The sequence below is a fragment of the Nerophis ophidion genome, linkage group LG09 (genome assembly GCF_033978795.1).
Source record: "Nerophis ophidion isolate RoL-2023_Sa linkage group LG09, RoL_Noph_v1.0, whole genome shotgun sequence".
In the NCBI taxonomy this organism is placed as follows: Eukaryota; Metazoa; Chordata; class Actinopteri; order Syngnathiformes; family Syngnathidae; genus Nerophis; species Nerophis ophidion.
In genome coordinates, this window is record NC_084619.1 from 17,282,240 (window position 1) to 17,309,466 (window position 27,227).

Here is a 27,227-nt window from a genome sequence, read left to right on the forward strand (position 1 = left end):
TTTCTTGTCACTGGTCTACCTTGACGGCAAATTAGTGCTCCTCAAGTGCATTATTGTGGCAACACAAATGTATTGAATCTGATAGGCCCCTTCAAGTCATTAAGTCATTTATCTGGGTTATTAATAGTATCTGGTGAAAATTTAAGGCAAAATCTCATAACATTTCAGAGTGTGCATAGACACTTGGACTTCACACATAGATACTAAAATACAAAAATCCCAACTATTTGAGGAATCAGACTAGTTTAGTGTATTGAATTGTAGTGACTGTGACGTCATAAAGTACCCAATCTTAGAAAAACACAAACTGCTTGCAAGTTCACGCCAAAATTCATGAATCTTATGATTGGATGCTTTTGGCATTTGCTTAACACGTGTATCCACCATTGTAACAACATTTAAATACTGTTTTTGTGCATATAACCAGGTATACCAAATCTTCCCTACCATGAATTGATTAACTTGGACCGCGACTTAAACAAGTTGAAAAACGTATTCGTTACCGTTTAGTGGTCAAGTGTACTGAATATGTACTTTACTGTGCAATCTATAATAAATGTCTCAATCATTCACTTTTCCAATTCAATCTCATATTACTCCAAATAGAGGCCTTATAATCATACTTGCCAACCCTCCCGGGATTTCCGGGAGACTCCTGAAATTCAGCGCCTCTCCCGAAAACCTCTCGGAAGAAATTTTCTCCCGAAAATCTCCTGAAATTCAGCTGAGCTGGAGGACACGCCCCCTCCAGCTCCATGCGGACCTGAGTGGGGACAGCCCGTTTTCACGTCCGCTGTCCCACTATATAAACAGCTTGCCTGACCAATCACGTTACAACATCTACGGATTTTAATAAAAAAAACTGCACACACAAGTAGACGAAGCAGAAGAATGAGAAAGTTACAGCCATGGCGACGCCGTCTGTAATAGAGTGATTCTATGTTGTCTGATGCCATCTCCTGGTGAATGTTTGCTATAGCGTTATGGGGTTGCTTTTTGATCGGCCAATGTTTTATGTGGTGTTGCGCACCTGACGGGAAATGACTTTCGCCAGTACGCAAATGGCAGAACAAAGGTTACTCAAATAGTGAAAGGTAAGTGTTGTTGTTTGTTTTTTTTAGTAACCAGCAAGCACAATACAGTTAGTAGAACAACTGTGTTTTTGTTACTGTGTTTTTGATAGGTGGCGTCTGAAATTCAACTATCTATTTTATTTATATATGTAATAAAATAAATATATATAGGTAGAATTCACTGAAAGTCAAGTATTTCATATATATATATATATATATATATATATATATATATATATATATATATATGAAATACCCGAGTTGGTGAATTGTAGATGTAAATACACTCCTCCCCTCTTAACCACGGCCCACCCCAACCAAGCCCCCGACCACGCCTCTGCTCCACCCCTCACCACTCCCCCCAACCCCCACTTCCCGAAATCGGAGGTCTCAAGGTTGGCAAGTATGCTTAGAATGCTGTTTATCACCTAACCTTAATGTTTGACTTTAAAGTGTACCTGCTAGCATTTTACCTGCGATACCATTGTCTGCTGTCTCCATGATCATATTAGTTTTGCTGAACCTCAACAAAAGGTGTCATGTTCTCCCTTCCCAAAAACGCTGTAATGAGGCCATTCACGAGTAACCCCTTTTATATTTTATGGAAACCCTTTTCTTAAAAGCTTTAGAAATGTATCATTTACAACAGCAATAGGACATTGATGTTATTGGACTAAAGCAAAACAAGCCTTGTCATTACTGCTTCACTTACACTGGATACGCTCTCATTATGCAGATTGGATAACGACGTGGTTATTGCTGTATCTAATTTGTTTAAGACCCACTGTTCTTTGTGCAAAGTGGTCCTCTCAGTGTGCCCTCCTCACGCAACACAGCTAATAATTTGCCTGGCGAAGAAGCTTTCATCACTGTTGACTTACTTACACGGGCAGCCTTTTAACATAGACTGTGTTTTCATCCGTGATTTACCTAAAAGTCTTTTTGCAAACAAAACTAACCCGAATTCAAATTTACACGGTGCACATTACCTCCGTAATGCCCCTTAAAGGGGAACATTATCACAATTTCAAAAGGGTTAAAAACAATAAAAAATCAGTTCCCAGTGGCTTGTTGTATTTTTTGAAGTTTTTTTCAAAATTTTACCAGACCACGAAAATCCCTAAAAAAGCTTTAAAGTGCTTGATTTACGCTATTTGCTATGCGACTATCCATTTCCCTGTGACGTCATACAGTGCTGCCAATGTAAACAAACAATGGCGGATGACACAGCAAGATATAGCGACATTAGCTCGGATTCAGACTCGGATTTCAGCGGCTTAAGCGATTCAACAGATTACACATGTTTTGAAACGGATGGTTGGAGTATGAAAGTATTGAAGAAGAAACTGAAGCTATTGAGCGAATAGCTATTGACGCTATTCATAGCCATAGCATGGCCGAATAGCTGCGTTAGCATCGCCGGTAAAATGTGCGGACCAAACGATCAGGACTTTTGCATCTTGTGACACTGGAGCAACTTAAATCCGTCGATTGGTAAGGGTTTTTTTCGCATTAAATGTGGGTGGAAGAAAAAGTAATATAGTTGCAAATGCATCTGCAGGTTATCCATACATCTCTGTGCCATGTCTGCTTTAGCACCGCCGGTAAATAGCATCAATTAGCGTAGCATGTTAGCATCGATTAGCTGGCAGTCAACATCAACAAAACTCACCTTTGTGATTTTGTTGACTTTATAGTTGCAAATGCATCTGCAAGTTATCCATACATCTCTGTGCCATGTCTGCTTTAGCACCGCCGGTAAATAGCATGTTAGCATCGATTAGCATATCATGTTAGCATTGATTAGCTGGCAGTCACATCGCGACCAAATATGTCTGATTAGCACATAACTCAACATCAACAAAACTCACCTTTGTGATTTTGTTGACTTTATCGTTGCAAATGCATCTGCAGGTTATCCATACATCTCTGTGCCATGTCCGTCATCGCCGGTAAAATGTGGATACACTCCCGCACATTCAATGGGGATCTGGCGGCAGACACTTTCGCATCTTCGGGCCAGTGGTGCAACTTGAATCCCTCCCTGTTAGTGTTGTTACACTCTCCGACAACACACTGACGAGGCATGATGTCTCCAAAGTTCCAAAAAATTGTCGAAAAAACGGAAAATATCAGAGCTGAGACCCAATGTTTGCAATGTGTTGAAAATGAAAATGGCGGCTGTATTACCTCGGAGACGTCACGTTCTGACGTCATCACCACATGAGCGATAAACAGAAAGGCGTTTAATTCGCCAAAATTCACCCATTTGGAGTTCGGAAATCGGTTAGAAAAATATATGGTCTTTTTTTCTGCACCATCAAAGTATATATTGACGCTTACATAGGTCTGGTGATAACGTTCCTCTTTAAACGTGCAGCGTCCATGTAATAGTAGGAAGATGAAAGTATCTGACTAAGACTATCTTTTAGCACTGAATATTGCATTGCGTAATATTACCTAATAATATGCATAATATCCATTCCCTGTACAGTATACTTTTGTGATCTACTTTCGAAAGGCATATGTCAGTTCTATTTTGTTGTTCAAATCACTGGATGGAACAGTGTTTCATTCCACGCATGCTGTCACAGCAACATCATCTAACATTTGCCCTCACAATCTGTACCAGGGAAGGCTCCCTGATCGAATCGCTTTAGTTTAGTTTAGTTTATTAAGGATCCCCATTAGTCTACACCGCAGTGGAGACTATTCTGCCTGGGGTCCAGGCAAAAAACATCACATAATCACAAAACAAAAGATTAAAATGCAGTACAACATGATCCAATAATAAGTTGTCATAATACAAAAATAGCAACAACAAAGAACAAAAAAATACTATAAACTTTTGTTACATAATGATTTCTATATCAAGGATAAAAATAGCAATATAAAAATAGATATACTGTATCTATTTTTGCAAAAATAAAACAAAGAACCAATGGCCTAAAACAGTGGTTCTCAACCTTTGTTCAGTGATGTACCCCCTGTGAACATTTTTTTAATTCAAGTACCTCCTAATCAGAGCAAAGGATTTTTGGTTGAAAAAAAGAGATAAAGAAGTAAAATACAGCACTATGTCATCAGTTTCTGATTTATTAAATTGTATAACGGTGCAAAATATTGCTCATTTGTAGTGGTCTTTTTTTAACTAGTTGGAAAAAAATATATAAAAATAACAAAAAAATTGCTGCAAGTGATTCAATTAAGTAAGAATATCTTTGACTTTAAAAAGTTACAAAAAGAGAAAACTGGAATTATATCAAACTGAATTTTGATTTAGATTGGACGTGTCATTGTGAAAATGCTTAAAGGAAAATTAAAAAGTATGTTGGAGTTCAGGTGTTAGTGGAGGGAAACAGTTATAAAGTCATCTAAAATAATTTGTGTTAAAAAGGGGGCAGATAAATATAAGAATAGTATTCTTCCATCTGTTCATTTCTGATCATGGAAATGTATAAGAAACAAAAAAACAATGAAAGTGTCAACTGTACGTGGCTTGTTTATATGCATTTTCATGAAAAGAATGGAAATAAAATGATGATGATGATGAATTATAAAAAACGATTTCTACACATAGAAGTAATCATCAACTTAAAGCGCCCTCTTTGTGGATTGTAATAGAGATCCATCTGGATTCATGAACTTAATTCTAAACATTTCTTCACAAAAAAAGAAATCTTTAACATCAATATTTATTGAACATGTCCACAAAAAATCTAGCTCTCAACACTGAATATTACATTGTTGCATTTCTTTTCACAGTTTATGAACTTACATTCATATTTTGTTGAATATTATTCAATAAATATATTTAGAAGGGATTTTTGAATTGTTGCTCTTATTTGAGTATTGAAAAAAAAATCTCACGTACCCCTTGGCATTCCTTCAAGTACCCCCAGGGGTACGCGTACCCCCATTTGAGAACCACTGGCCTAAAATATATACATTAGTGTACCGAAGACTAACAATAAGTGACGAAAAAGTATCATCCATCCATTTTCTGCTGTTTATCCCATAATCAATAAAATACTCAATAGTCAATAAAAACAGTCATGACATTAGATACAATCTAGAATAATCTCTTTACGCAATACTTCTCCTTTTAGTCTATTCTTAAAGCCCACTGTGCTGGTGATTGATAGCAGGTATTGTGGAAGTGATTGCCCGATACATTACAGTCTTTCTCAAAACATCACTTTTGGGTTCAAGACGGGTGAGAGCCCCTCTTAGGTCTAGCCTGGTACCGTAGTTGTGACTGTCACTGGCAAGCAACATCTGAGAATACAGATATGAAGGTTTATGGTATGTATAGATGTGTTTTAAAAAATAGAATCAAAATACACGCTAGTCTTTCACCAACTTTCATCCATGACAAGGCTTTAGTACAGGGGTGTCAAACCTAAGGATCCTGGGCCGGATCAGGCCCGCAAACAGGTTTTATCCGGCCCTCAGGATGAGTTTGCTAACTAAAAAAATGAAAATCAAACTGCTGTTCTAAACCAGTCCGGTAGATGTCGCAATATAAATTATTTGTATCTTTGTAGATTATACTACATATGTAAAAAAAACAAAAACAAAACATATGATGTTAGTGCACTAGTCGAGAAACATGAGCAAACTACATAAATAACATCCAGTAATTTGATTTGGATGTTATTTTTTTATCTTGATGAATTGAAAATGAACACCAATGAGTTGACTGATGGACATTATCACATCATTTATTCAGAAAGTACATATAACAACAAATAAAGATAAAATACTATTAACCGCAACATGTAAGTGTAAAAAAAAACCAACAACAATATGATTTGTACATTTCCAGAAAGTGCTTTATCTATTTTTAAACAAAGAAAACAATTTGAAGTCGTCTTTATTTTTAAGTTATCGGGCCGTGATTTTAAGTATGTAGATTTTTCTCCATGTGGCCCCCGATTTAAAATGAGTTTGTCACCCCTGCTTCAGTGTTTACCTGTAAATGTTTACAAAAAGTGACATATAGTAATCAAACCTGTAGAAAAGGGTTCTTGTTTTTAAGTTGTCTATTCATCTGCCAAATTGCAACCAATTCAAAAATACAAACAATATTAGGAATTATTATTGATTTTCATCTGTTGGAAAATTAAACAATCGGCACTATTTTAAATGTTACATGAATATGCAACATTAACTTTTTTAATGATGTAATGACAGTCAAATGTGTGCCCCAAGCCTGTTTTTAGCACCAATTATCATCTTCGTCACTTGTTTGCTCCACTTTTCATGACGTCCTGAAGGAAAAATCTCCATCCTAGTGGATTGCATCAGACTTGCAACCAGGTAGTTGATATTGCCTCATTTATTGTCCCACCGCTTCAGACGGAAGAGTTTTGTTTAGAAAAACAAAAAAGATAAGCAGGCTTAGAACAAGCTTAAATCTCTTTCAACTGTTTGTGAATCAGGTACTACAGTATGTTCCTGGGTGTTGCAGTCGTTCAAAAAGAGAGATATTTTCCTGAAAAAAGTGGCTCATGAAGGCAGGGATGTCAGGAAAAAACAGAATGTCAGGAAAATAGGAAATGGCTCTTAAAAATATCCCTTTCATCATCTTGTGGAATACAATCAGACCGTGCTTGTGTCTGCAGCGATCACTTTGTAAAATGTTGGTTTGAACTAGTGTTATCACGATACCAATATTTTGGTGTCGGTACCAACAATATTTAGATACTTTTCGGTACTTTTCGATACTTTTCTAAATAAGAGGCACCACAAAAAAATTCCATTATTGGCTTTATTTTAACAAAAAAATCTTACGGTACATTAAACATGTTTCTTTTTGCAAGTTTGTCCTTAAATAAGATTTTAATATACAAGACAACTTGTCTTTTACTAGTAAGTAAGCAAACAAAGGCTCCTAATGTAGTCTGCAGATATATGCAGTAACATATTGTGTCATTTTCCATTCTATTATTTTTTCAACATTATTAAGGACAAGTGGTAGAAAATTAATTATTTATCTACTTGTTCATTTACTGTTAATATCGGCTCATGTTCTCTTTTAACATGTTTTATCTACACTTCTGTTAAAATGTAATAATCATTTATTCTTCTGTTGTTTGGATGCTTTACATGAGTTTTCGATGATACCAAACATTTGGGTATCAGTCCGATACCAAGTCCCCATGTGTTCAAGTACATATTTTCTGAGTTTGTAAATATTATATAAATTTAAAAAAACGAGAGCAAATGTTGTGATGGCAAAAATATCGATGTAATCATAGTAGTATCGACTAGATACGCTCTTGTACTTGGTATCATTCATCATCATTTATCACCACCGGTGCTTTTCAGAGGCGGTATAGTACCGAATATGATTCATTAGTATTGCGGTACTATATTAATACTGGTATACCGTACAACAATTGTTTGAACATTTGATTTGTTTGAGAAACTTTCTGTGATGCAAACAAGTTTATTCTGTACTATGTTTGTATATTAATAGTGTTTGATAGCAGAACTAAACATAAACAAATGATGAAATATGATATTAGTTTATTATTCTTTCGTGGTTGCTATGCCTAAATACATCTACGAAGACCTGGTTGTGCTAATAAACTAACGTCATTTTAAGTGTGAGTTATAGATATTGTGATTTTTGGTCCAATCCACCTTATTTTTCTTGTCGATTTTCATGAAAGAAACTAGAAGCTTAGTTGTTGTTGTGCAAGAAAGCCAAGTGTTCTGTTCGACACATTACAGCATATTTGTTAGGATCAAGAAAATATCCTTAATAGTATTAATAAATTAAATAAATACATATCTCGTAGGCTCAACAGCATATACTGAATCTTGATGTCACGAGCAAACATTGACGAATAACAGGAACATCAATGGCCAAATACTGACACAAAATAAGAACTTTGCACCATAAAAACAACTGCAGACATGAATTGTAGATTATTCTAATATTTCTAGCAGGAAATCAACTTCAAACAAACGTATCCTTTTTCTCATTAGCGCCACGATCACAGCAGCATCGTACTTGTTATGCCAATCATTTACGTTACTTACCGATGCACAAATAAATCCAACATTGTCTTTTACGGATAATTGCTCCACTTGTGGAAACCCTTCTGATGTAAAAACATGATGTTCTTCCAATCTTTTCTTCTCAAAATACCGTAAGTGTCGAGTGAAGTGAGGTAGCGGTAACCTCTTAGTGATGGTAAATGGTTTAAATATTTAAAAAAATATATTTTTCTTGAAAGAGTAAAAAATCCACTTGATCCTATTTAAAATATTTTCTCATGATTACTTTTATATTTGCCTGTAAACCTTTCAAAATAAGCCTAAATCTGCACAAATTAAGGTGAATAACCAATAACCTCCGGGGGTTTAGACCATCACCTGAAACCCAGAAGTACCCGGATGTGCCTCTAGGTCTCGTGATTGCAACTCACCAGTAGGAAGTGTGTGTGAAAGCTTCGCGGACTTTAAATGCATATGACAATTAAATTAATCATAAAATAATTAGTGTCCCTATTTCAATTAGTATGTGTGTGTGGGGATCTGGAATGTAACCTCCGGGATATACAAGGTATAACTGTACAACCATGAGAGTTAAGTTAAAGTTAAAGTTCCAATGACTGTCACACACACACACTAGGTGTGGCGAAATTATTCTCTGCATTTCTGAGAGATGAGGGGAGCAGTGGGCAGCAGTGGTGGCCACGCCCAGGAATCATTTTGGTGATTTAACCCTCAATTCCAACCCTTGATGCTGAGTGCCAAGCAGGGAGGTATTGGGTCACATTTTTATAGTCATTGGTATGACTCGGCTGGGGTTTGAACTCACAACCTACCGATCTCTGGGCGGACACTCAAACCACTGGGCCACAGTGTACATTTTAGTATATTGTTTTTCTTTTTGAATAGTAACATAGTAACATTGTATACGTTTTCAACATGTGATGGTTGCACTGTAGTTATGCTATTGTTGCTAATATGTGTGTCCTCTACTCTTCAATGTGACTTTTGTGTCTATTTTATTATCTAATTCTGTATTTTTCGTACTGCAAGACACACTCAAAATCCTTTCAATGTCTCTAAAATTGACAGTGTGCCTTACAGACTGGTGCGCCTAATGTACATATTAATACTGGCTGTGTCTAGCAACCTCAAAGCAATTTAATATGGTACATAGTGTAATGACAAGTGTGACCGGTAGATGGCAGTCACACATAAGAGATACGTGTGGACTGCAAATTGACGCCTGTTCGACAAATGACACAAGCAAGTAATCATAAGCAAGCAACACCAAAATGTTGTTGTTTCGTTGAGAATATAAAACATTCCACATGGTGCTCAAAATTATGTAAAAACATTTTAGTACAAGTTTGGTAAGCTACAAAGCCGCATCGCTTGATCAAAAGCAAATCATTGCTGCTGCCATAGTCAGATGTATTGTGCTTCAGCATACAGATATCATTACGGCGTGTGTATAAGTAACCCAAAATGGTAACAGTTGGGAGACATATGGGATGGTGTGGCGCAGTGGAAGAGTGGCCGTGTGCAACCCGAGGGTCCCTGGTTCAATCCCCACCTAGTACCAACCTCGTCACGTCCATTGTGTCCTGAGCAAGACACTTCACCCTTGCTCCTGATGGGTGCTGGTTAGCGCCTTGCATGGCAGCTCCCTCCATCAGTGTGTGAATGTGTGTGTGAATGGGTAAATGTGGAAATAGTGTCAAAGCGCTTTGAGTACCTTGAAGGTAGAAAAGCGCTATACAAGTACAACCCATTTATTTATTAACCCATTTATATTTGCTATTTGCGCATGTCGGCCATGGTCAATAAGCTTCTTCTTTTTCCCTATCCTCTAGTTGTGGGGTATTAATTCTTCACTGTTGCCATTTGTAATATTAAGTAGCGTAAAGTTCTAATTTGTATCTGTCAGTAGACTCGCTATGGAGGCGCTTACAACTGTCGGTGCAACAAAAATGACAGGGAGAAGACGCTGCCGAAGTGGAGCCACGTAAAATAAGACGCATGCTGAAGAAATCGTCGGAAAATGGCTTGAAGATGGTCTTTAAAATATAATCTATGTAACATTTTGACCAAAGAACCACTATTGCATGTTATGCAGACCACAAAGAAGTGTTTTAAATGTAGAACAATTATAAATAATACAGGGTTAATGTATTTGATCATGGCGGTGCGCCACAGCAATAACTTAAAAATTAGTTTTTACGTAAAAACTAAATAAAGTAGTCTATTGTATTGTAGCTTCCAGAAGAAGTCACACAAATTCCGACGCTCTTTACAACTTTTTGCCAATCTTATGCTATCAACGAGTCTGATTTCAACAAGTTTTTCTTCCGTGCACACATGGCTCAGTGTTGCACTCCAAGACCGACAACAACACTTCTTCTTTTCATGCCGACACGTTGTGTTCACAGATCATGGGAAAAAATACTATCATAACACACAAACGGACACAATAACACCAGCAGGTATCTACAATATGAATGGATACATATATAGTTTATTATTTGCGTACTATTGCCTAGTGATGTTACGAAAATTTGGCCGCCGGAAAAAGACGTACTTTGATCACCGGAACCGTCAAAAAAGAATGTTGTGTTGTAAGCCCTACGCACAGAGTCGTCTCGAACGCAGGCAGCATCTGAGATATAATATATCTGAGATATACCCGCAGACAGCGATCTTCAGAATGTAAGACGACTGTCAGGTTCAAACACTAATGACATCTATTAAACAGACTCCAGGCAAGGGATCATGCAGAGACAGAGTTCAATTTTGCTCATGAGGAGAACGCATGGAGCTGCACACTTAGACACAGTCTCGCCCTATGCTCTAAGTTACAGCTCCCCCGTCCCTCTATTCATTCAGCTGTTCCCCAGTCAACATCACTGAAGCCACCTCTGAAAGAGTCAGCCGGCTAAAACAAAGATAACATTTGCGGCTGAGTCCACCCCTCAGACAAAAAGTTTAGATAGAAAAAGTACAGCTTGAGCAGAATAGATAATAACTATAGCAACAGACTTTAAGCATACTAAAGTTGTATGATAATGTATACGTGATTATTCTAACAAGGACAGTGGCAGCTTTTGAGGAGAGAAAGTCTAGTGTGATGTCATGTTGTCTGTAGCTCGCTTTTTGTGGCGGATATGGAGCGACAGAAGTAAAGAGCACAGTCCGCAATAACACCACTAATAGATGCTAATATTGTATCGTATAAAATTGTAGCTATAATTAATAAAAACAGATTTATTTTAAATGTATTAATATATTTCTTTTGTCCTTTTAAAGAAAACATATGCACAATCGCACATAATAGAATTACGTCATATTGACCACACCCCCTTACAACGGCCATAACCACGACCCCACCCCCACAGGTATCTTGGCAATCTAAGGAAAAACCCTGTAATACGAACCCTTTATTTTGACCCTTGCATGAAACAAGACCTGAATAGACCCGCTTATTGGCAGTGCACCTCATAATCCGGTACGCCCTATGGTACGAAAAGCGCGGTACATCAGAGAAGTGCATAGTTACTGTGTTAATGTAAAAAGTGGATAATGTGCGTAAAAGCGCTTCATGGAACCACACACCATATTGTGGACAAGCACATCTCTTTACCTTGAAGGTAGAAAAGCGCTATACAAGTACAACCCATTTATCATTTATCATTTATTTGGCATTAAAGACAAACAAATATAAGTATATAAATCAATTAAACAACAATATTTACTTGACATCATGGGTTGGACTTAGCATTGTGATGTTTACATCCATCCATTTATTACTGGTTATTCCCTTTTTCTGGGGGGGTCACGGGGGGCGCTGGCGCCTATCTCAGCTACAATCGGGCAGAAGGCGGTGTACACCCTGGACAAGTCGCCACCTCATCGCAGATTGTGATGTTTTGTGTTGCAAATCTGGGTAAAAACAAAGTTTACTCTGCCATCCCTTGAAGCCAAAACTTGAGATTAATTCACTAAATGCAAAGAGTGGTGCAGACTCCTTACTAAGGATGAGTGGGCCACAACAGATCCATCTTTTGGAAAGCGAAGCACAAATAAGAGTAAAAAAAAAATAAATAAATTCCCACAGGCATTCTGGTCCACTGCGCTAATTACCTTAATGGTACACTGGTCTCATTTATTTCCCAATTAAACTGCAACGAAGTCAATGGCAGAAGTAAATTGTTAAAGCACTTTCACCCTTTCTATTACTAGTAGAACAATGGTAAGCTGGTACGTGATAAACAAAGAAAGTGGATGTTTGTATCCATCCATCCATTTTTTACCGCTTGTCCCTTTTGGGGTGGCGGGGGGTCGCTGGAGTCAATCTCAGCTGCATTTGGGCGGAAGGCCGGGTACACCCTGGACAAATCACCACTTCATCATAAATATTTCATTTAAGTTGAACTGCACAAGTGTGACCATGTGATGTATGTTAGAGACAAAGAAACTTTGAAAAGTATACGTCGCACCGGCCGAAAATGCATAAAAAAGAAGGAAAAAAACAAATATACGTCACACTGGAGTATAAATCGCATTTCTCGGGGGAAATTTTTTTGATAAAATCCAACACCAAGAATAGACATTTGAAAGGCAATTTAAAATAAATAAAGAATAGTGAACAACAGGCTGACTAAGTGTACGTTATATGACTCATAAATAACCAACTGAGAAGGTGCCTGGTATGTTAACGTAACATATTATGCTAAGAGTCATTCAAATAACTATAACATATAGAACATGCTATATGTTTACCAAACAATCCGTCACTCCTAATCGATAAATCCCATGAAATCTTCTTCCTCGATGTCGCTTCTAAACAACTCTGCCAACTCCAAAGGTATGCGCCACTTCCTTTTTCTGCTGCATATTTCACTACGTCCAGCTCGTAATCTGCAGTACATGATTTCCTTTTCGGTGCCATTTTTGTTCAGCCCTTCTCAGTTTTTATAAGTTACCGCCAACGATGAAATGATCCATTTCAAAAGCTACGGCAGTAGCAAATAGCATATAGCAGTTAGCATCCCATGACCCACAATGCATTTCTGCCATAACCTTCCCTCGCCGAATTCTAATTGGTTGACGTGTGTGTGACGATTGCTGACATTTTCTTCGTCTCTTCCGCGAATGAGCTAAATAATATTAATTGATATTTTGCGGTAATGTGTTAATAATTTTACACATAAGTCGCTCCGGAGTATATGTCGCACCCATGGCCAAACTATGAAAAAAACTGCGACGTATAGTAACTAAACTAGTACCATAAAAAAATATATAATTGAAGTTTGTGGTCTGTCTATGTGTTGGCCCTGCGATGAGGTGGTGATTTGTCCAGGGTGTACCCCGCCCAAAAGGGACAAGCGGTAGAAAATGGATGGATGGATTTCAAAGTTCGGTTCAGTTCAGTTTGTTTATTTCAAACATGCATACGATACAATGCAATTCATCACACATTCCAATTGTTTCATTAAGCACGTCTGTCACGCCTGTGGATTATGTTGTGTTTTTGTTATGTTTGGTCATGTTATGTTTTGCTTTTTTGAACATTCAGTTCTTGCATTTTGCACTTCCTGGTTTGTTTTGTTACCATAGTTACCCATTAGTATCACCTGGTCTCCTAGTCACGTCCCTGTCCCCAGCCTCACACCTGTTTTCACTAATCATCACAGCTGCTATTTAAGTCATTCTTTTTCTGTCTTGGTCCTGGCATCTTCACACCCTACCCATGCTGTTCCTACTTTCCTGCCCTTGTTCACAGTTCCGTGTCGTGTAAGTTTTTGTTTATAGTTCACAGTTAATTGCCTTTGTGCTAAGTCTTTTGTTTATGTCCATAGTTTATGCCATAGCGCAAGTGTTTGTTTCCATAGCCAAGTTTTGTACCTCCATTGTGAGCGCTTTTTGTTTGTCTTTTGTTAGTTATAGTGTTAAAATAAAAAGATGTACTCACATTCACGTCTCGCTCGTGCTAACTTCCCTCTGCGTCGAAGAAACAACCTTAATCCAAGTCATAGTTTGACAACGTCGGAAAAGGAGTAGGAAGAAGCTGAGTTTATTTAATCCAACCCCTCTTCATACCATAGCAATTTTATCCAATTTCCTTGTTCTCTGTAACGTAACAGTGAACACATAAATAATAAATAATTTACCATAGTTAGCAAAAAAATATTAAATACATAAATTATCTTTGTCTCAATGAAAGAAAACCAATAAAGGGTTATTGATGTTTATCATTATTCTTGTTGTATGTTCTTTGTGAACACTTGTAGTTTGAACAGTCTCTTAAACCAAATCATATTGGTGCTTTGTTTGATTTCTTAGGTTAATCCATTCCAATAATTGAATTCCACATATTGATATGGTCAAAGTTTTATGTGTTGTAAAAGCATACAAATGTAGATTTTCTTCCAAGGTTATATTTCAATCTTTTGTTGAGAATAATTGTACATTCTTGGGTAGCAGGTTATAGGTTATGGCCAAGTTTTGTACCTCGATTGTGAGCGCTTTTTGTTTGTCTTTTGTTATAGTGTTAAAATAAAAAGTTGTACTCACATTCACGTCTCGCTCGTGCTAACTTCCCTCTGCGTCGATGAAACAACCTTAATCCAAGTCATAGTTTGACAACGTCGGAAATGGAGTAGGAAGAAGCTGAGTTTATTTAATCCTACCCCTCTTCATACCATAGCAATTGTATCCAATTTCCTTGTTCTCTGTAACATAACAGTGAACACATAAATAATAAACAAATATTTTACCATAGTAAGCAAAAAATATTAAATACATAAATTATCTTTGTCTCAATAAAAGAAAACCAAAAAAGGGTTCTTGATGTTTATCATAATTCTTGTTCTATGTTCTTTGTGAATACTTGTAGTTTGAACAGTCTCTTAAACTGAATCATATTGGTGCTTTGTTTGATTTATTAGGTTAATCCACTCCATAATTGAATTCCACATACTGATATGGTAAAGGTTTTATGTTTTGTATGAGCATACAAATGTAAATTTTATTCCAATGTCATATTTCTTTCTTTTGTTGAGAATAATTGTTGTACATTCTTGGGTAGCAGGTTATAGTTTGCTTTGTACATCATTTTAGCTTTTTGCAAATGCACCAAATCATTTAATTTCAATATTTGTGATTCAAAGTTGACGAGAATATAACTGTCTGATCTTTTCCTCCTCAGGTTGTGTACAAAAACAATGATGTAAGACTTGAGCTATCACGGCTGGCCAAACAGGGGGATCCCAAGATGAAGGTCCATGGCACTGTGGCCTTCAAGTGTGAGAACGTGGCCACCCTGGACCCGATCACCTTTGAGACGCCGGAGTCTTTCATCATCCTCAACAAGTGGAACGCTAAAAAAACAGGCTCCATCTCCTTTGATTTCCGCACCACCGAGCCGAATGGACTCCTCCTCTTTAGCCATGGCAAGCCAAAGCAGCAGCCGAAGGATTCCAAAAGTCCCCAGACCCTCAAGGTGGACTTCTTTGCCATAGAGATGCTGGATGGACACCTGTATCTGTTGCTGGACATGGGATCGGGGACCACAAAGACCAAGGCAGTGAATAAAAAAGTCAATGATGGCGAGTGGTACCATGTTGACTTCCAGCGGGATGGCAGATCTGGTAAGTTCAAATGCTTCTTTCAAATAAAACACCAATCATCCACTGGGGGAACAAAGTTACATTTTATTAATTAACTCTTTAAAAGTTCAAGTTAAAGTACCACTGATAGTCACACACACACTAGGTGTGGTGAAACTACCCTTTGCATTTGACTCATCCCCTTGTTCCACACCCTGGAGGTGAGGGGAGCAGTGAGCCGCAGCGGTGGCCGCGCTCGGGAATCCTTTTGGTGATTTACCCCTCAATTCCAACCCTTGATGCTGAGTGCCAAACAGGGAGGTAATGGGTCCAATTTGTATAGTCTTTGGTATGACTCGAACTCACGACCTACCAATCTCCAAGCGGACACTCTAAGCACAATGCCACTGAGCAGTAAAATATTTCGACACATCTTTTGTCTTTAAATATTTTTCTGTCTTGAATTTTATTTTGAGGCCCCCACTTACCATTTTTTTAAAATACATATATTTGTATATATGTGAAACGATTTTTATACTTTGTAAGCAAACTTGAATTCAATTTGATGCAGGTTTTGTGATGAAAAAATAATGGGATAGAAATTGTTAAATACCGCGATGAGGTGGCGACTTGTCCAGGGACACCCGCCTTCGGCCTGAATGCAGCTGGTCCAGCGATCCCCCGCGACCCTAAAAGGTACAAGCGGTAGGAAATGGATGGATGGATGGAAATTGTTAAATAATATATATTTTTAGTGCAAATTAACTACCGTATTTTTTTAATTAGAAGTCAGCTGAAAATGCATAACAAAGAAGGAAAATAAAACATATATATGTCGCACTGGAGTATAAGTCGCATTTTTGGGGGAAATTTAATTGATAAAACCCAACACCAAGAATAGACATTTGAAAGGCAATTTAAAATAAATAAAGAATAGTGAACAACAGGTTTGAATAAGTGTACGTTATATGACGCATAAATAACCAACTGAGAAGGTGCCTGGTATGTTAACGTAACACATTATGGTAAGAGTCATTCAAATAACTATAATATATAGAACATGCTATACGTTTACCAAACAATCTGTCACTTCTAATCTAAATCTGATGAAATCTTCTTCCTCGATGTCACTTCTAAACAACTCTACCAACTCCAAAGGTAGACAATGCGCCGCTTCCTCTTGTCGTTTTCTGCTGCATATTTCACTACGTCCAGCTTGTAATCTGCAGTACATGATTTCCTTTTCGGTGCCATTTTTGTTCAGCCCTTCTCAGATTTTATAAGTTGCCGCCAACGTTGAAATGATCCATTTTAAGGTTTCTCATAGTCAGCATTGTCACTAGCGTCCCACTGGATGTGAATTCTCCCTGCCCACTGGGTGTGAGTTTTCCTTGCCCTTTTGTGGGTTCTTCCGAGGATGTTGTAGTCGTAATGATTTGTGCAGTCCTTTGAGACATTTGTGATTTGGGGCTATATAAATAAACATTGATTGATTGATGGATTGATTGATTGAATAGCTGCGGCAGTAACATAGCAGTTAGCATCCCATGACCCACAATGCACTTCTGCCATGACCCTCCCCCGCCAAATTCTTATTGGTTGACGTGTGTGTGACGATTGCTGACGTGTGTGTGACGATTGCTGATATTTTCTTCGTCTCTTCCATGAATTATAGAAATAATATTATTTAATATTTTACGGTATTGTGTTAATAATTTCACACATAAGTCGCTCCGAAGTATATGTCGCAGCCCCGGCCAAACTATGAAAAAAACTGCGATTTATAATTCGAAAAATACGGTACTTGAACGTAATTAAAACGACATATATTTGCATATCTTCCTGACACATCTCCAGCCAGGGTTTGATTTCAGTACGGCCATTTATTAGCCCAACATTAACAACGCACACCACTAGAGATAATGAGACTGTCAGGGGACATTTGCAATTATATTTTTATCAGTGATGGAAAAGGAAGGAGCTCGAAATAAGTTTGTGGAGAAATATCATATGAAGAGACCACTCATTCATTAATTGTCATTTTTACATGTGCCTATTCATACAAAAAAGGCCCTATGCACAATTCGATCTGCTTTTTAGGGCAGCATCTAACGATTATTTTAGTAGTTGACCAAATTTTTCCTTCGATTAGTCAGCTATGATCTGCTGTACACGTTTAAATTTGACATGTCTGCAATTTAATTTTAACAAAGTTTGAAAACTAGTTATAGTAAATTAAACGTTTCACAAAGTACTGTACATAACCACAGTGAAAAATAAACTAATATACTTAAAGTGCAAGATTTCCTGTAAACATGACACTATAAAATTGTGTTTACCTTACTGTTAGGATTATTTTTGCTGCAATTATTCACCAAAACGAATATGAGTGTAAACATAAACATTCCTGGCAGCCCATCAATTGAAATTGTATGGAGCGAATCGTCAATAATAATAATTGTTTTAAAAATGTTGATGGATTTTTGTAATTATTATTGTCAACTATGTCAACTAATGGATGCAGCCCCACTTCATTTAAGGATCTATTACCCCAGTGGATATCAAACTTTTTTCACCGAGTACCACCATAATGACCAACATTAAAACACAGTAGCGTAGTAGGCCTAAGTATTCCTTAAAACAAGGCAGAGGATTTATTTAACAAATATATACATTTTTTGGGCCACTAGAACCTTACACGCAATGAACAAACATCAACGATACTCCATACACAGTACATATTTACAGTACCATTAGTGGTAAGTGTATCACAATTTGAGAAACAATGAATTACACAGTAAATACAATACAAACCTTTAAAGGCCTACTGAAACCCACAACTACCGACCATGCAGTCTGATAGTTTATATATCAATGATGAAATATTAACATTGCAACACATGCCAATACGGCCTTTTTAGTTTACTAAATTACAATTTTAAATTTCCCGCCAAGTGTCCTGTTGAAAACGTCGCAGAATGCTGACGTGTACGTGTGACATCACAGACTGTTAGGAAATATTAGTGCTGCGCACAAACACACAGCTAAAAGTCGTTGGCTTTAACCGCATAATTACACAGTATTTTAGACATCTGTGTTGCTGAATCTTTTGCAATTTGTTCAATTAATAATGGAGAAGTCAAAGTAGAAAGATGGAGTTGGGAAGCTTTAGCCTTTAGCCACACAAACACGGTGATTCCTTGTTTAAAATTCCCGGAGGTGAAACTTTACTATGGATCAGAGCGGTCAAGCGAACGTGGATCACGACCACTTGTCAACCAGCAGTTTTCGGTGAGAAAATTGTGGTAAAAAGTCGCCACTTACTGGAGATCAGCTGAGCTGGTGCCGTCCGTACAGCTGCCGTCGACTGCCCTCAGACACTGGCGTCAACACACCCGTGGATATACCATTCCGACTATCAGGTACTATTAAACTCACTAAAACACTAGCAACACAATAGAAAGATAAGGATTTCCCAGAATGATCCTAGTAAATGTGTCTAAAAACATCTGAATACGTCCAATGCCATCGCTTTTTTTTTTTATTTTATTTGATTTTTATTTTATTTTTTTCTAGTCCGTCGCTATCAATATCCTCAAACACAAATCTTTCATCCTCGCTCAAATTACAGTCTGAATAGCTCTTTTTGTTGGAGGCTCCCATTAAAAACAATGTGAGGAGCCATCAACGGGTGACGTCATCGTCTGCGACTTCCGGTAAAGGCAGGGCTTTTCTATTAGCGACCAAAAGTTGCGAACTTTATTGTCAATGTTCTCTACTAAATCCTTTCAGGAAAAATATGGCAATATCGCGAAATGATCAAGTATGACACATAGAATGGACCTGCTATCCCTGTTTGAATAAGAAAATCTCATTTCAGTAGGCCTTTAAGTTAAGACATATTTTTGCCTGCATTATCCCATTGTAACCATAATGAGAAGATTAAAATTCAAGTATTGATGTGTTTTCCCCAAATAAAATATCCATACATATTGTATACATCAATTTAAAAGACATTGCTTTGTGCCATCTAAGGTGTCTCATGTGTGTTGCTATTACAACAAAGTTCCTTAAATTCTTGTATTCAAACAATACAAACAACATAATTATAATTTAGGTTTAATCCAAACTTTGTAGACAATGTGTTGTAACACCTGAGTAACCGTCACTAAACAAATCAACAATCCTTTCCCATGCAAAAGACAAACGCTATCCTAATTATCCTAATATTCGGATTGTTATAGGCGCAAAGTTTAAAAGCCAGCATCTGTGATGGTATGGGGGTGCATTAGTGCCCAAGGCATGGGTAACTTACACATCTGTGAATGCACCATTAATGCTGAAAGGTCCATACAGGTTTTGGAACAACATATGTTGTCATCCAAGCAACGTTATCATGGACGCCGCTGCTTATTTCAGCAATACAAGTGTTTCAACAGCGTGACTTCGTGAAAAAAGAGTGCGGGTACTTTCCTGGCCCGCCTGCTGCCCTGTTTCCCTTCGAAAATGTGTGGCGCATTATGAAGCGTAAAATACGACAGCGGAGACCCCGGACTGTTGAACGACTGAAGTTCTACATAAAACAAGAATGGGAAAGAATTCCACTTTCAAAGCTTCAACAATTAGTTTCCTCAGTTCCCAAACGTTTATTGAGTTTTGTTCAAAGAAAAGGTGATGTAACACAATGGTGAACATGCCCTTTCCCAACTACTTTGGCACATGTTGCAGCCATGAAATTCTAAGTTAATTATTATTTGCAAAAAAAAAACAAAGTTTATGAGTTTGAACATCAAATATCTTGTCTTTGTAGTGCATTCAATTGAATATGGGTTGAAAAGGATTTGTAAATCATTGTATTCCGTTTATATTTACATCCAACACAATTTCCCAACTCATATGGAAACGGGGTTTGTACAATGGGTTATACTAGCATAGTGCTTTTAAACCTTCAAGGTTTGACACTATCTCCACATTCACTCATTCACACACACATTCACACACTGATGGCAGGAGCTGTCATTCAAGGCCCTTACCACGACCCATCAGGAGCAAAGGGTGACATGTCTTGGTCAAGGACACAACGAATGTGACTAGGTTGGTAGAAGCTGGGGATCGAACCAGGAACCCTCAGGTTGCTAGCACGGTCACTCTCCCAATAGCACCACGCCGTCCCCCTGATATATGTTGTTAAACTGAAAAAAGAATGTATGCAATATAACTGTGATTCCAGTCTCTCTCTGCAGTTTCAATGGCTCCTTTGGTTAGTACTCGCCGTGAACCTCAGGAGCAGGCACTTGGTCTTCTTAGTCGAAAGGCAGCCTGTAATATATGCCATACGTCAGCCTCCCAGTCATGTCTGCCACAATATATTTTTTGACCCCTCTCCCGACGTGTCCCCTAAGCTCAGATTTGCTTCTCGGGTCCCTTTTTGATTTGGTTATCTAAGCAGCAATTTGTTAGTATGTGCTTGGAGCCAAGCCCTTGCAATGTCATGCTGTAAATTGGATGTACTCCTTGACCGTTTTCCACTCCGGAGCCCAAGAGTTTGAATTTGGGTTTCATTACGCCCTAGAGCAACACTGGGGTTTGAAGGAATAGAACTAAATATCAACAATAGTGGCGAGTTTGGGGTTTAAATTCAGGTGTATTACACAGAGATATTAGTTTTTTGCACTGATTATGATGTAATTTATTCATGAACCAAACGCAACATCTATTTTTATTTTGGTGGGTCAAAGAAAATACATTTCCTATTTTAGATAGTGCTCATTATGTGTCTTGTCCGTACATTCACCCAGCAGAACGTCTAGTTGTGCTTTTTCTAGTCGCTGTTCTGTCGACCCTGTCTACGTATCCATGGAAACAGGAGGTGGTCTCTCCCAGGACCAAGACAGTTGCTGCACAGTGCTGTGCGCTAATGACATTTAAGAATAATTTATCTTGTTTCCATCAGAGTCATAGCGTCAGTGTAAAAAGAACAAAAAGGTCTCTTTAAGATCCCAAGTGAGAAGACTTGCAAAACGGTTAGAATTGCGACTCAAAGTTTCAGTCAAAAGGTTTCAAATTTACCAGGTATGTTTTTTCTTTGCATGCCACTTTTTAGTGCCAACTATTCCTCTTAACATCTCACAATTTCTGTCATGAGGCTCACATAAAGCTCAAAAGGCAATTTATTATTGTTTGATTAACTACTGAGTACATTGCACCTTAAATGGAGGCTTTGCAGCTTTTGGAGTTCAGACGGTTTAATCATTTGCAGTTTTTGTAAACAACTGTATAATTCACTATATGCGGTATCCATCTTTTCCCGCTTATCCAAAGTCGGAACGCGGGGGCGGCAGCCTAAGCAGAGAAGCCCAGACTTCCCTTTCCACAGCAACTTCTTACAGTTCTTCCCGAGGGGGACATATTCTCTCCACCATTTCCTGGGTCTTCCCCACATTCGGACTCGCCCTAAACACCTCTCCAGAGAGGCGTTCGGGGGGCATCCTTACCAGATGCCTGAACCACCTCATCTGGCCACTCTTGATGTGGAGGAGCAGCAGCTTTACTCTAATTCTTCTCAAATGACAGAGCTTCTCAACTTATCTCATTTTGGCCGTAAGTTTGTCATTTCGGTCATAACCCAAAGCTTATGACCATAGGTCAGGATACAAATGTAGATGCACCTGTAAATTGAGAGATTTGCCTTCTGTCTGTGCTCCTTATTTTACCACAACGGATCGATAGTGTCCGCATTACTGCAGACACCACACCGATCTGCCTGTCGATGTCACGATCCACTCTCCCCTTGCTTCGTGAACAAGATCCCGAGGTACTTGAAGTCCTCCACTTGGGCCGGGATCTCCTCACCAACCGGGAGATGGCACTCCACCCTTTTCCGGGCGAGAACAATGGACTCTGACTAGGGAGTGCCGATTTCCATTCCAGTAGCTTCACACTTAGTTGCGAGCCAATCAAGTAAGAGCTGAAGATCCTGGCCAGATGAAGCCAGCATGACCATATCATCCGCAAAAAGCGGAGTCAAAATCCTGAAGCCACCAGATCGGATCCCTTCAATGCCCTGACTGCGACTAGAAATTCTGTCCATAAAAGTTGTAAACAGAATTTAGTTACAAAGGGCATCTCTATAAATATCTTTCCACCAATAATATTGTTGTGCTGATGGATAACCTACGGGGTAATGTGAGCCAGTAGGCCCCAAAATAAATTATGGAATGGATTAAGCAAAGCAATCAAACAATGTACTAATATGATCCACTTCAAGAAACTCTTCAAACTAGAAGTGTTTACAAAGTACAAAAAAGAAGAACTATGATAAACATTCTGATTTCACTCACCCATTCATTCTCAAAATAATCGTACTTATCTCATCGTATGGAATAAAACTTGCTTCACCAATTATTTCTTTGTTTATTTATTTTTATCGTGATTACTTATTACTTTAGGAGTATACATTGTGAATACTTTGAGAACAGGAAGTGAACAAAAGTTTTAGCAAGTGTTATGTAAAGAAAAGGGGTATGATTAAATAAGCTCTGCTTTTTCCTACTCCTTTTCGAACATGTTGAAAAGAGAAACTGGAAGTTGTGATGTATCTTGTTGTATGCTTGCATGTTCGAAATAAACTCAAACTCAAACTCAAATAAATCAACACATCTCCTATATGGAAAAAACATCTTGCAATTAGGATTGTCCCGATATTAATATTTTGGTACCGGTATCGGTACCCAAATGTGTCTATGAATGTTGTCATTCATCTAGATCAGGGGTCGGCAACCTTTACAACTAAAAGAGCCATTTTGACCCATTTCACAAAATAAAGAAAACAATGGGAGCCACAAAACTGTTTTAAAATTCAAAATGAAATAACACTGCATACAGGGTTTTTTTTTTTTTACTTTGTGCTATGTATAATCCAGGGGTCTCAAACACGTGGCCCGCACCTTAATATGAAAATGTAATGATAGTGGGGCCCGCAAGTTTTTAATGAATGCCGCTTGACAGCATCATACTTAAAAAGCTTGACAGCATGATACTTAAAACCCTCCTGAATATTCCGAGAGACTACCGAATGACTGATCTACTATTCTCACCAATGTTTACCGGATTTCCCTCGACCCACAATAATTAGGGCATCCTATGAAGGCTCTGCCTTTAACTCCCTCTACAACACGTTCAATAAGCTTGCCAACCCCGTCCCATGTCGTGTGAGGTTTCTGCAGTCACACGCAAACCATTGCAAGGCATACCTTTTTAACAGCCATACAGGTCACACTGGGGGTGCCAGTTTAAACAACTTTAACACTGTTACTAATATGCGCCACACAGTGAACCCACACCAAACAAGAATGGCAAACACATTTTGGGAGAACATCGGCACTGTAACACAACAGAAACACAAAAGAACAAATACCCAGAATCCCATGCATCCCTACTATTACAGGCTACATTATACACCACTGCGAGCACCAAATCCTCCCCAGTCCCTCAGTGCGTTGGTTGAGATGGGCAGCGTGGGCGGGAAGCATTCCCACAGACGCGGAAGGAGATTTTCACAGGAAAGTTCTAAAGCTTAGTGATATATCAGATACATCACATTGTAGGTGGGTTTATTTTGTACCCCTTTCACTTTTTGTTGCGTTTCACTTGATTGTAAAATATGTCATTCAAAAGGGGGTGTGACATTTATATTTTGTCAATATTCAGTGTTTTATCGTTCATAGAAAAATGTAAAATTCCATTACGTTTTTTAAGGTGGTCTGTCATAACGTTTTTGGCATTCAGTCAGACATTATTGTGAGGTTGTGTATTAGTGTTCCTAAAACTAGATATACCGGCCCCCAGACACATTTTTTTCTCTAAATATGGCCCCCCGAGTCAAAATAATTGCCCAGGCCTGGGTTATGGGTTATACTTGTATAGCGCTTTTCTAACTTCAAGGTACTCAAAGCGCTTTGACACTATTTCCACATTCACCCATTCACACACACATTCACAGACTGATGATGGGAGCTGCCATGCAAGGCTCTAACCACGACCCAACAGGAGCAAGGGTGAAGTGTCTTGCTCAAGGACACAACGGACATGACGAAGTTGGTAGAAGGTGGGGATTGAACCAAGAACCCTCAGGTTGCTAGCACGGCCACTCTCCCAACCGCGCCACGCCGTCCCCTGATAGTAGATCGTCATACCTGCAAGTTTATAGTTTCTACACACAATTTGGCGCTTGTTATTTAGGTTCTTTGTAGATGAGGCCCATAGTTATCCATTAACAAGTGTGTTGCACAACACAGCAGCAACAGAACCAATGTTTTGATACTGATAAGGTGCAAACTGCTCAGCCAGCATTGACACCGTTGATCAATTGATTGTAAACAAAACATTAACTGAATAGCTCAGCCAACATTTTAAAGCTCATGCTAAAATAAATAGCACTTCTGGATGCTCCCATGATAAATGAAATGCAGATGCTGCAATTTTGAAGATTTCATAAAATGATTAGGAATTTGCCTACAGCCACAGTTCTGGATTTTTTTTTTCTAACCCAGCGGTATTTAAAGGACCGGACTTGTATTTCCTTTTTTGAGACTGGTGACTACGGCAGACATGTTTATGTAGACCATCTGATTTTTCAATTCGTATTAATGTTGTGTATTTGATTCAAAGTTAAAGGCCTACTGAAATGAGATTTTCTTATTTAAACGGGGATAGCAGTTCCATTCTATGTGTCATACTTGATCATTTCGCGATATTGCCATATTTTTGCTGAAAGGATTTAGTAGAGAACATCCACGATAAAGTTCGCAACTTTTGGTCGCTAACAGAAAAGCCCTGCCTTTACCAGATGTCGCAGACGATGACGTCACCCGTTGAGGGCTCCTCACATCCTCACATTGTTTTTAATGGGAGCCTCCAAAAAAAAGAGCTATTCGGATCGAGAAAACGACAATTTCCCCATTAATTTGAGCGAGGATGAAAAATTTGTGTTTGAAGATATTGATAGCGACTAGAAAAAAAAAAAACGCGATTGCATTGGGACGAATTCAGATGTTTTTAGACACATTTACTAGGATAATTGTGGGAAATCCCTTATCTTTCTATTGTGTTGCTAGTGTTTAAGTGAGTTTAATAGTACCTGATAGTCGGAAGGGTGTATCCACGGGTGTCTTGAGGCCAGTGTCTGAGGGAAGTCGACGGCAGCTGTATGGACGGCACAAGCTCAGCTGATCACTTATCTCTCACCGAAAACTGCTGGTTGACATTTGGTCGGGATCCATGTTCGCTTGACCGCTCTGATCCATAGTAAAGCTTCACCTCCGGGAATTTTAAACAAGGAATCACCGTGTGTTTGTGTGGCTAAAGGCTAAAGCTTCTCAACTCCATCTTTCGATTCAGCAACACAGATGTCCAAAATACTGTGTGATTATGCGGTTAAAGCAGACGACTTTTAGCTGTGTGTGTGCGCAGCGCTAATATTTCCTAACATTCCCTGACGTCACGCGTACACGTCATCATTCCGCGACGTTTTCAACAAGAAACTCTCAGGAAATTTAAAATTGCAATTTGGCATGTGTTGCAATGTTAATATTTCATCATTGATATATAAACTATCAGACTGCGTGGTCGGTAGTAGTGGGTTTCAGTAGGCCTTTAAGTCGTTATTTTAAGGGGAAAAAAACCTTCAAATCTAGTGGGAGTGACTGACCGACCCCTAAAACATATGACACAATTTGCTACGTTTCAGATGTTCTATCTACAGCATGAACACTCCAGCACATCAGTGAAAAGGGCCAGATGTAATTATCTGCAGCCGGGTCTTCTATGAGTAACACTTAAGAGTTGCATTCGTGACAATAGTTGATAATGATCCATGCTCTATTTATCCGAGCTGGCTCTTTCTGCAGGAAGGAAGTCTGTGAATAGACTTTTGACTCCCAGACAGCATCTTCTAACCTCAATACATCAGAGACGTAAAGCAACACCGCTTTTACGCGAGAGCTTCTGGGCTAAGAGTGCTGTGGGACACAGAGATGATACATGGCCATTGCTCCGTTGTAGATCCTACTTCCTGCCACGGCACGGATACTGTTACCACACACACACACACACATAAAGAACATAGCCGCATGCACACACACTAACAGCAACACTTCTCCATAGCTCTCTCTCCCTACAGAGAATCCAATCACACAGAGAGATTTGGCCGTATCGTCCTAACTGGATTGTCGTAATCCCCGGTTTAACACATTTTGGGGATGTGTGAGTGGGGTTAGGAGGTATCATGCCAAGTTGCGCCTGGCTGCTGATGCAGGAAGTATGAGAGCTGTCTTGACAGGCCTTTTTACCCTCTACTTTGATAACTGCAAGACAAATGTTTGAGAGCATATGAAGTTGGCTGCAAGGGTGAAACCTCATCATAATTAGTCAGCAAAACATTTACATTATATTACTTTACATTATCCCGTGCACTCAATACCATGAATTGATTAACGTGGACCATACTTGCCAACCTTGAGACCTCCGATTTCGGGAGGTG

General features: G+C 38.6%; 1 protein-coding gene across 21 annotated transcripts in view; it reads left to right on the forward strand.

Moving 5' to 3' along the window:
• nrxn1a (neurexin 1a) overlaps positions 1 to 27,227 on the forward strand; it is a 775,979-nt gene that overhangs the window by 261,736 nt on the left and 487,016 nt on the right. For all 21 annotated transcript variants that reach the window (XM_061910433.1, XM_061910435.1, XM_061910444.1 and 18 more), the window contains one exon: positions 15,289 to 15,730. In XM_061910433.1, the coding sequence (XP_061766417.1) occupies positions 15,289 to 15,730 (442 nt within the window). The remainder of the gene's footprint in view (positions 1 to 15,288; positions 15,731 to 27,227) is intronic.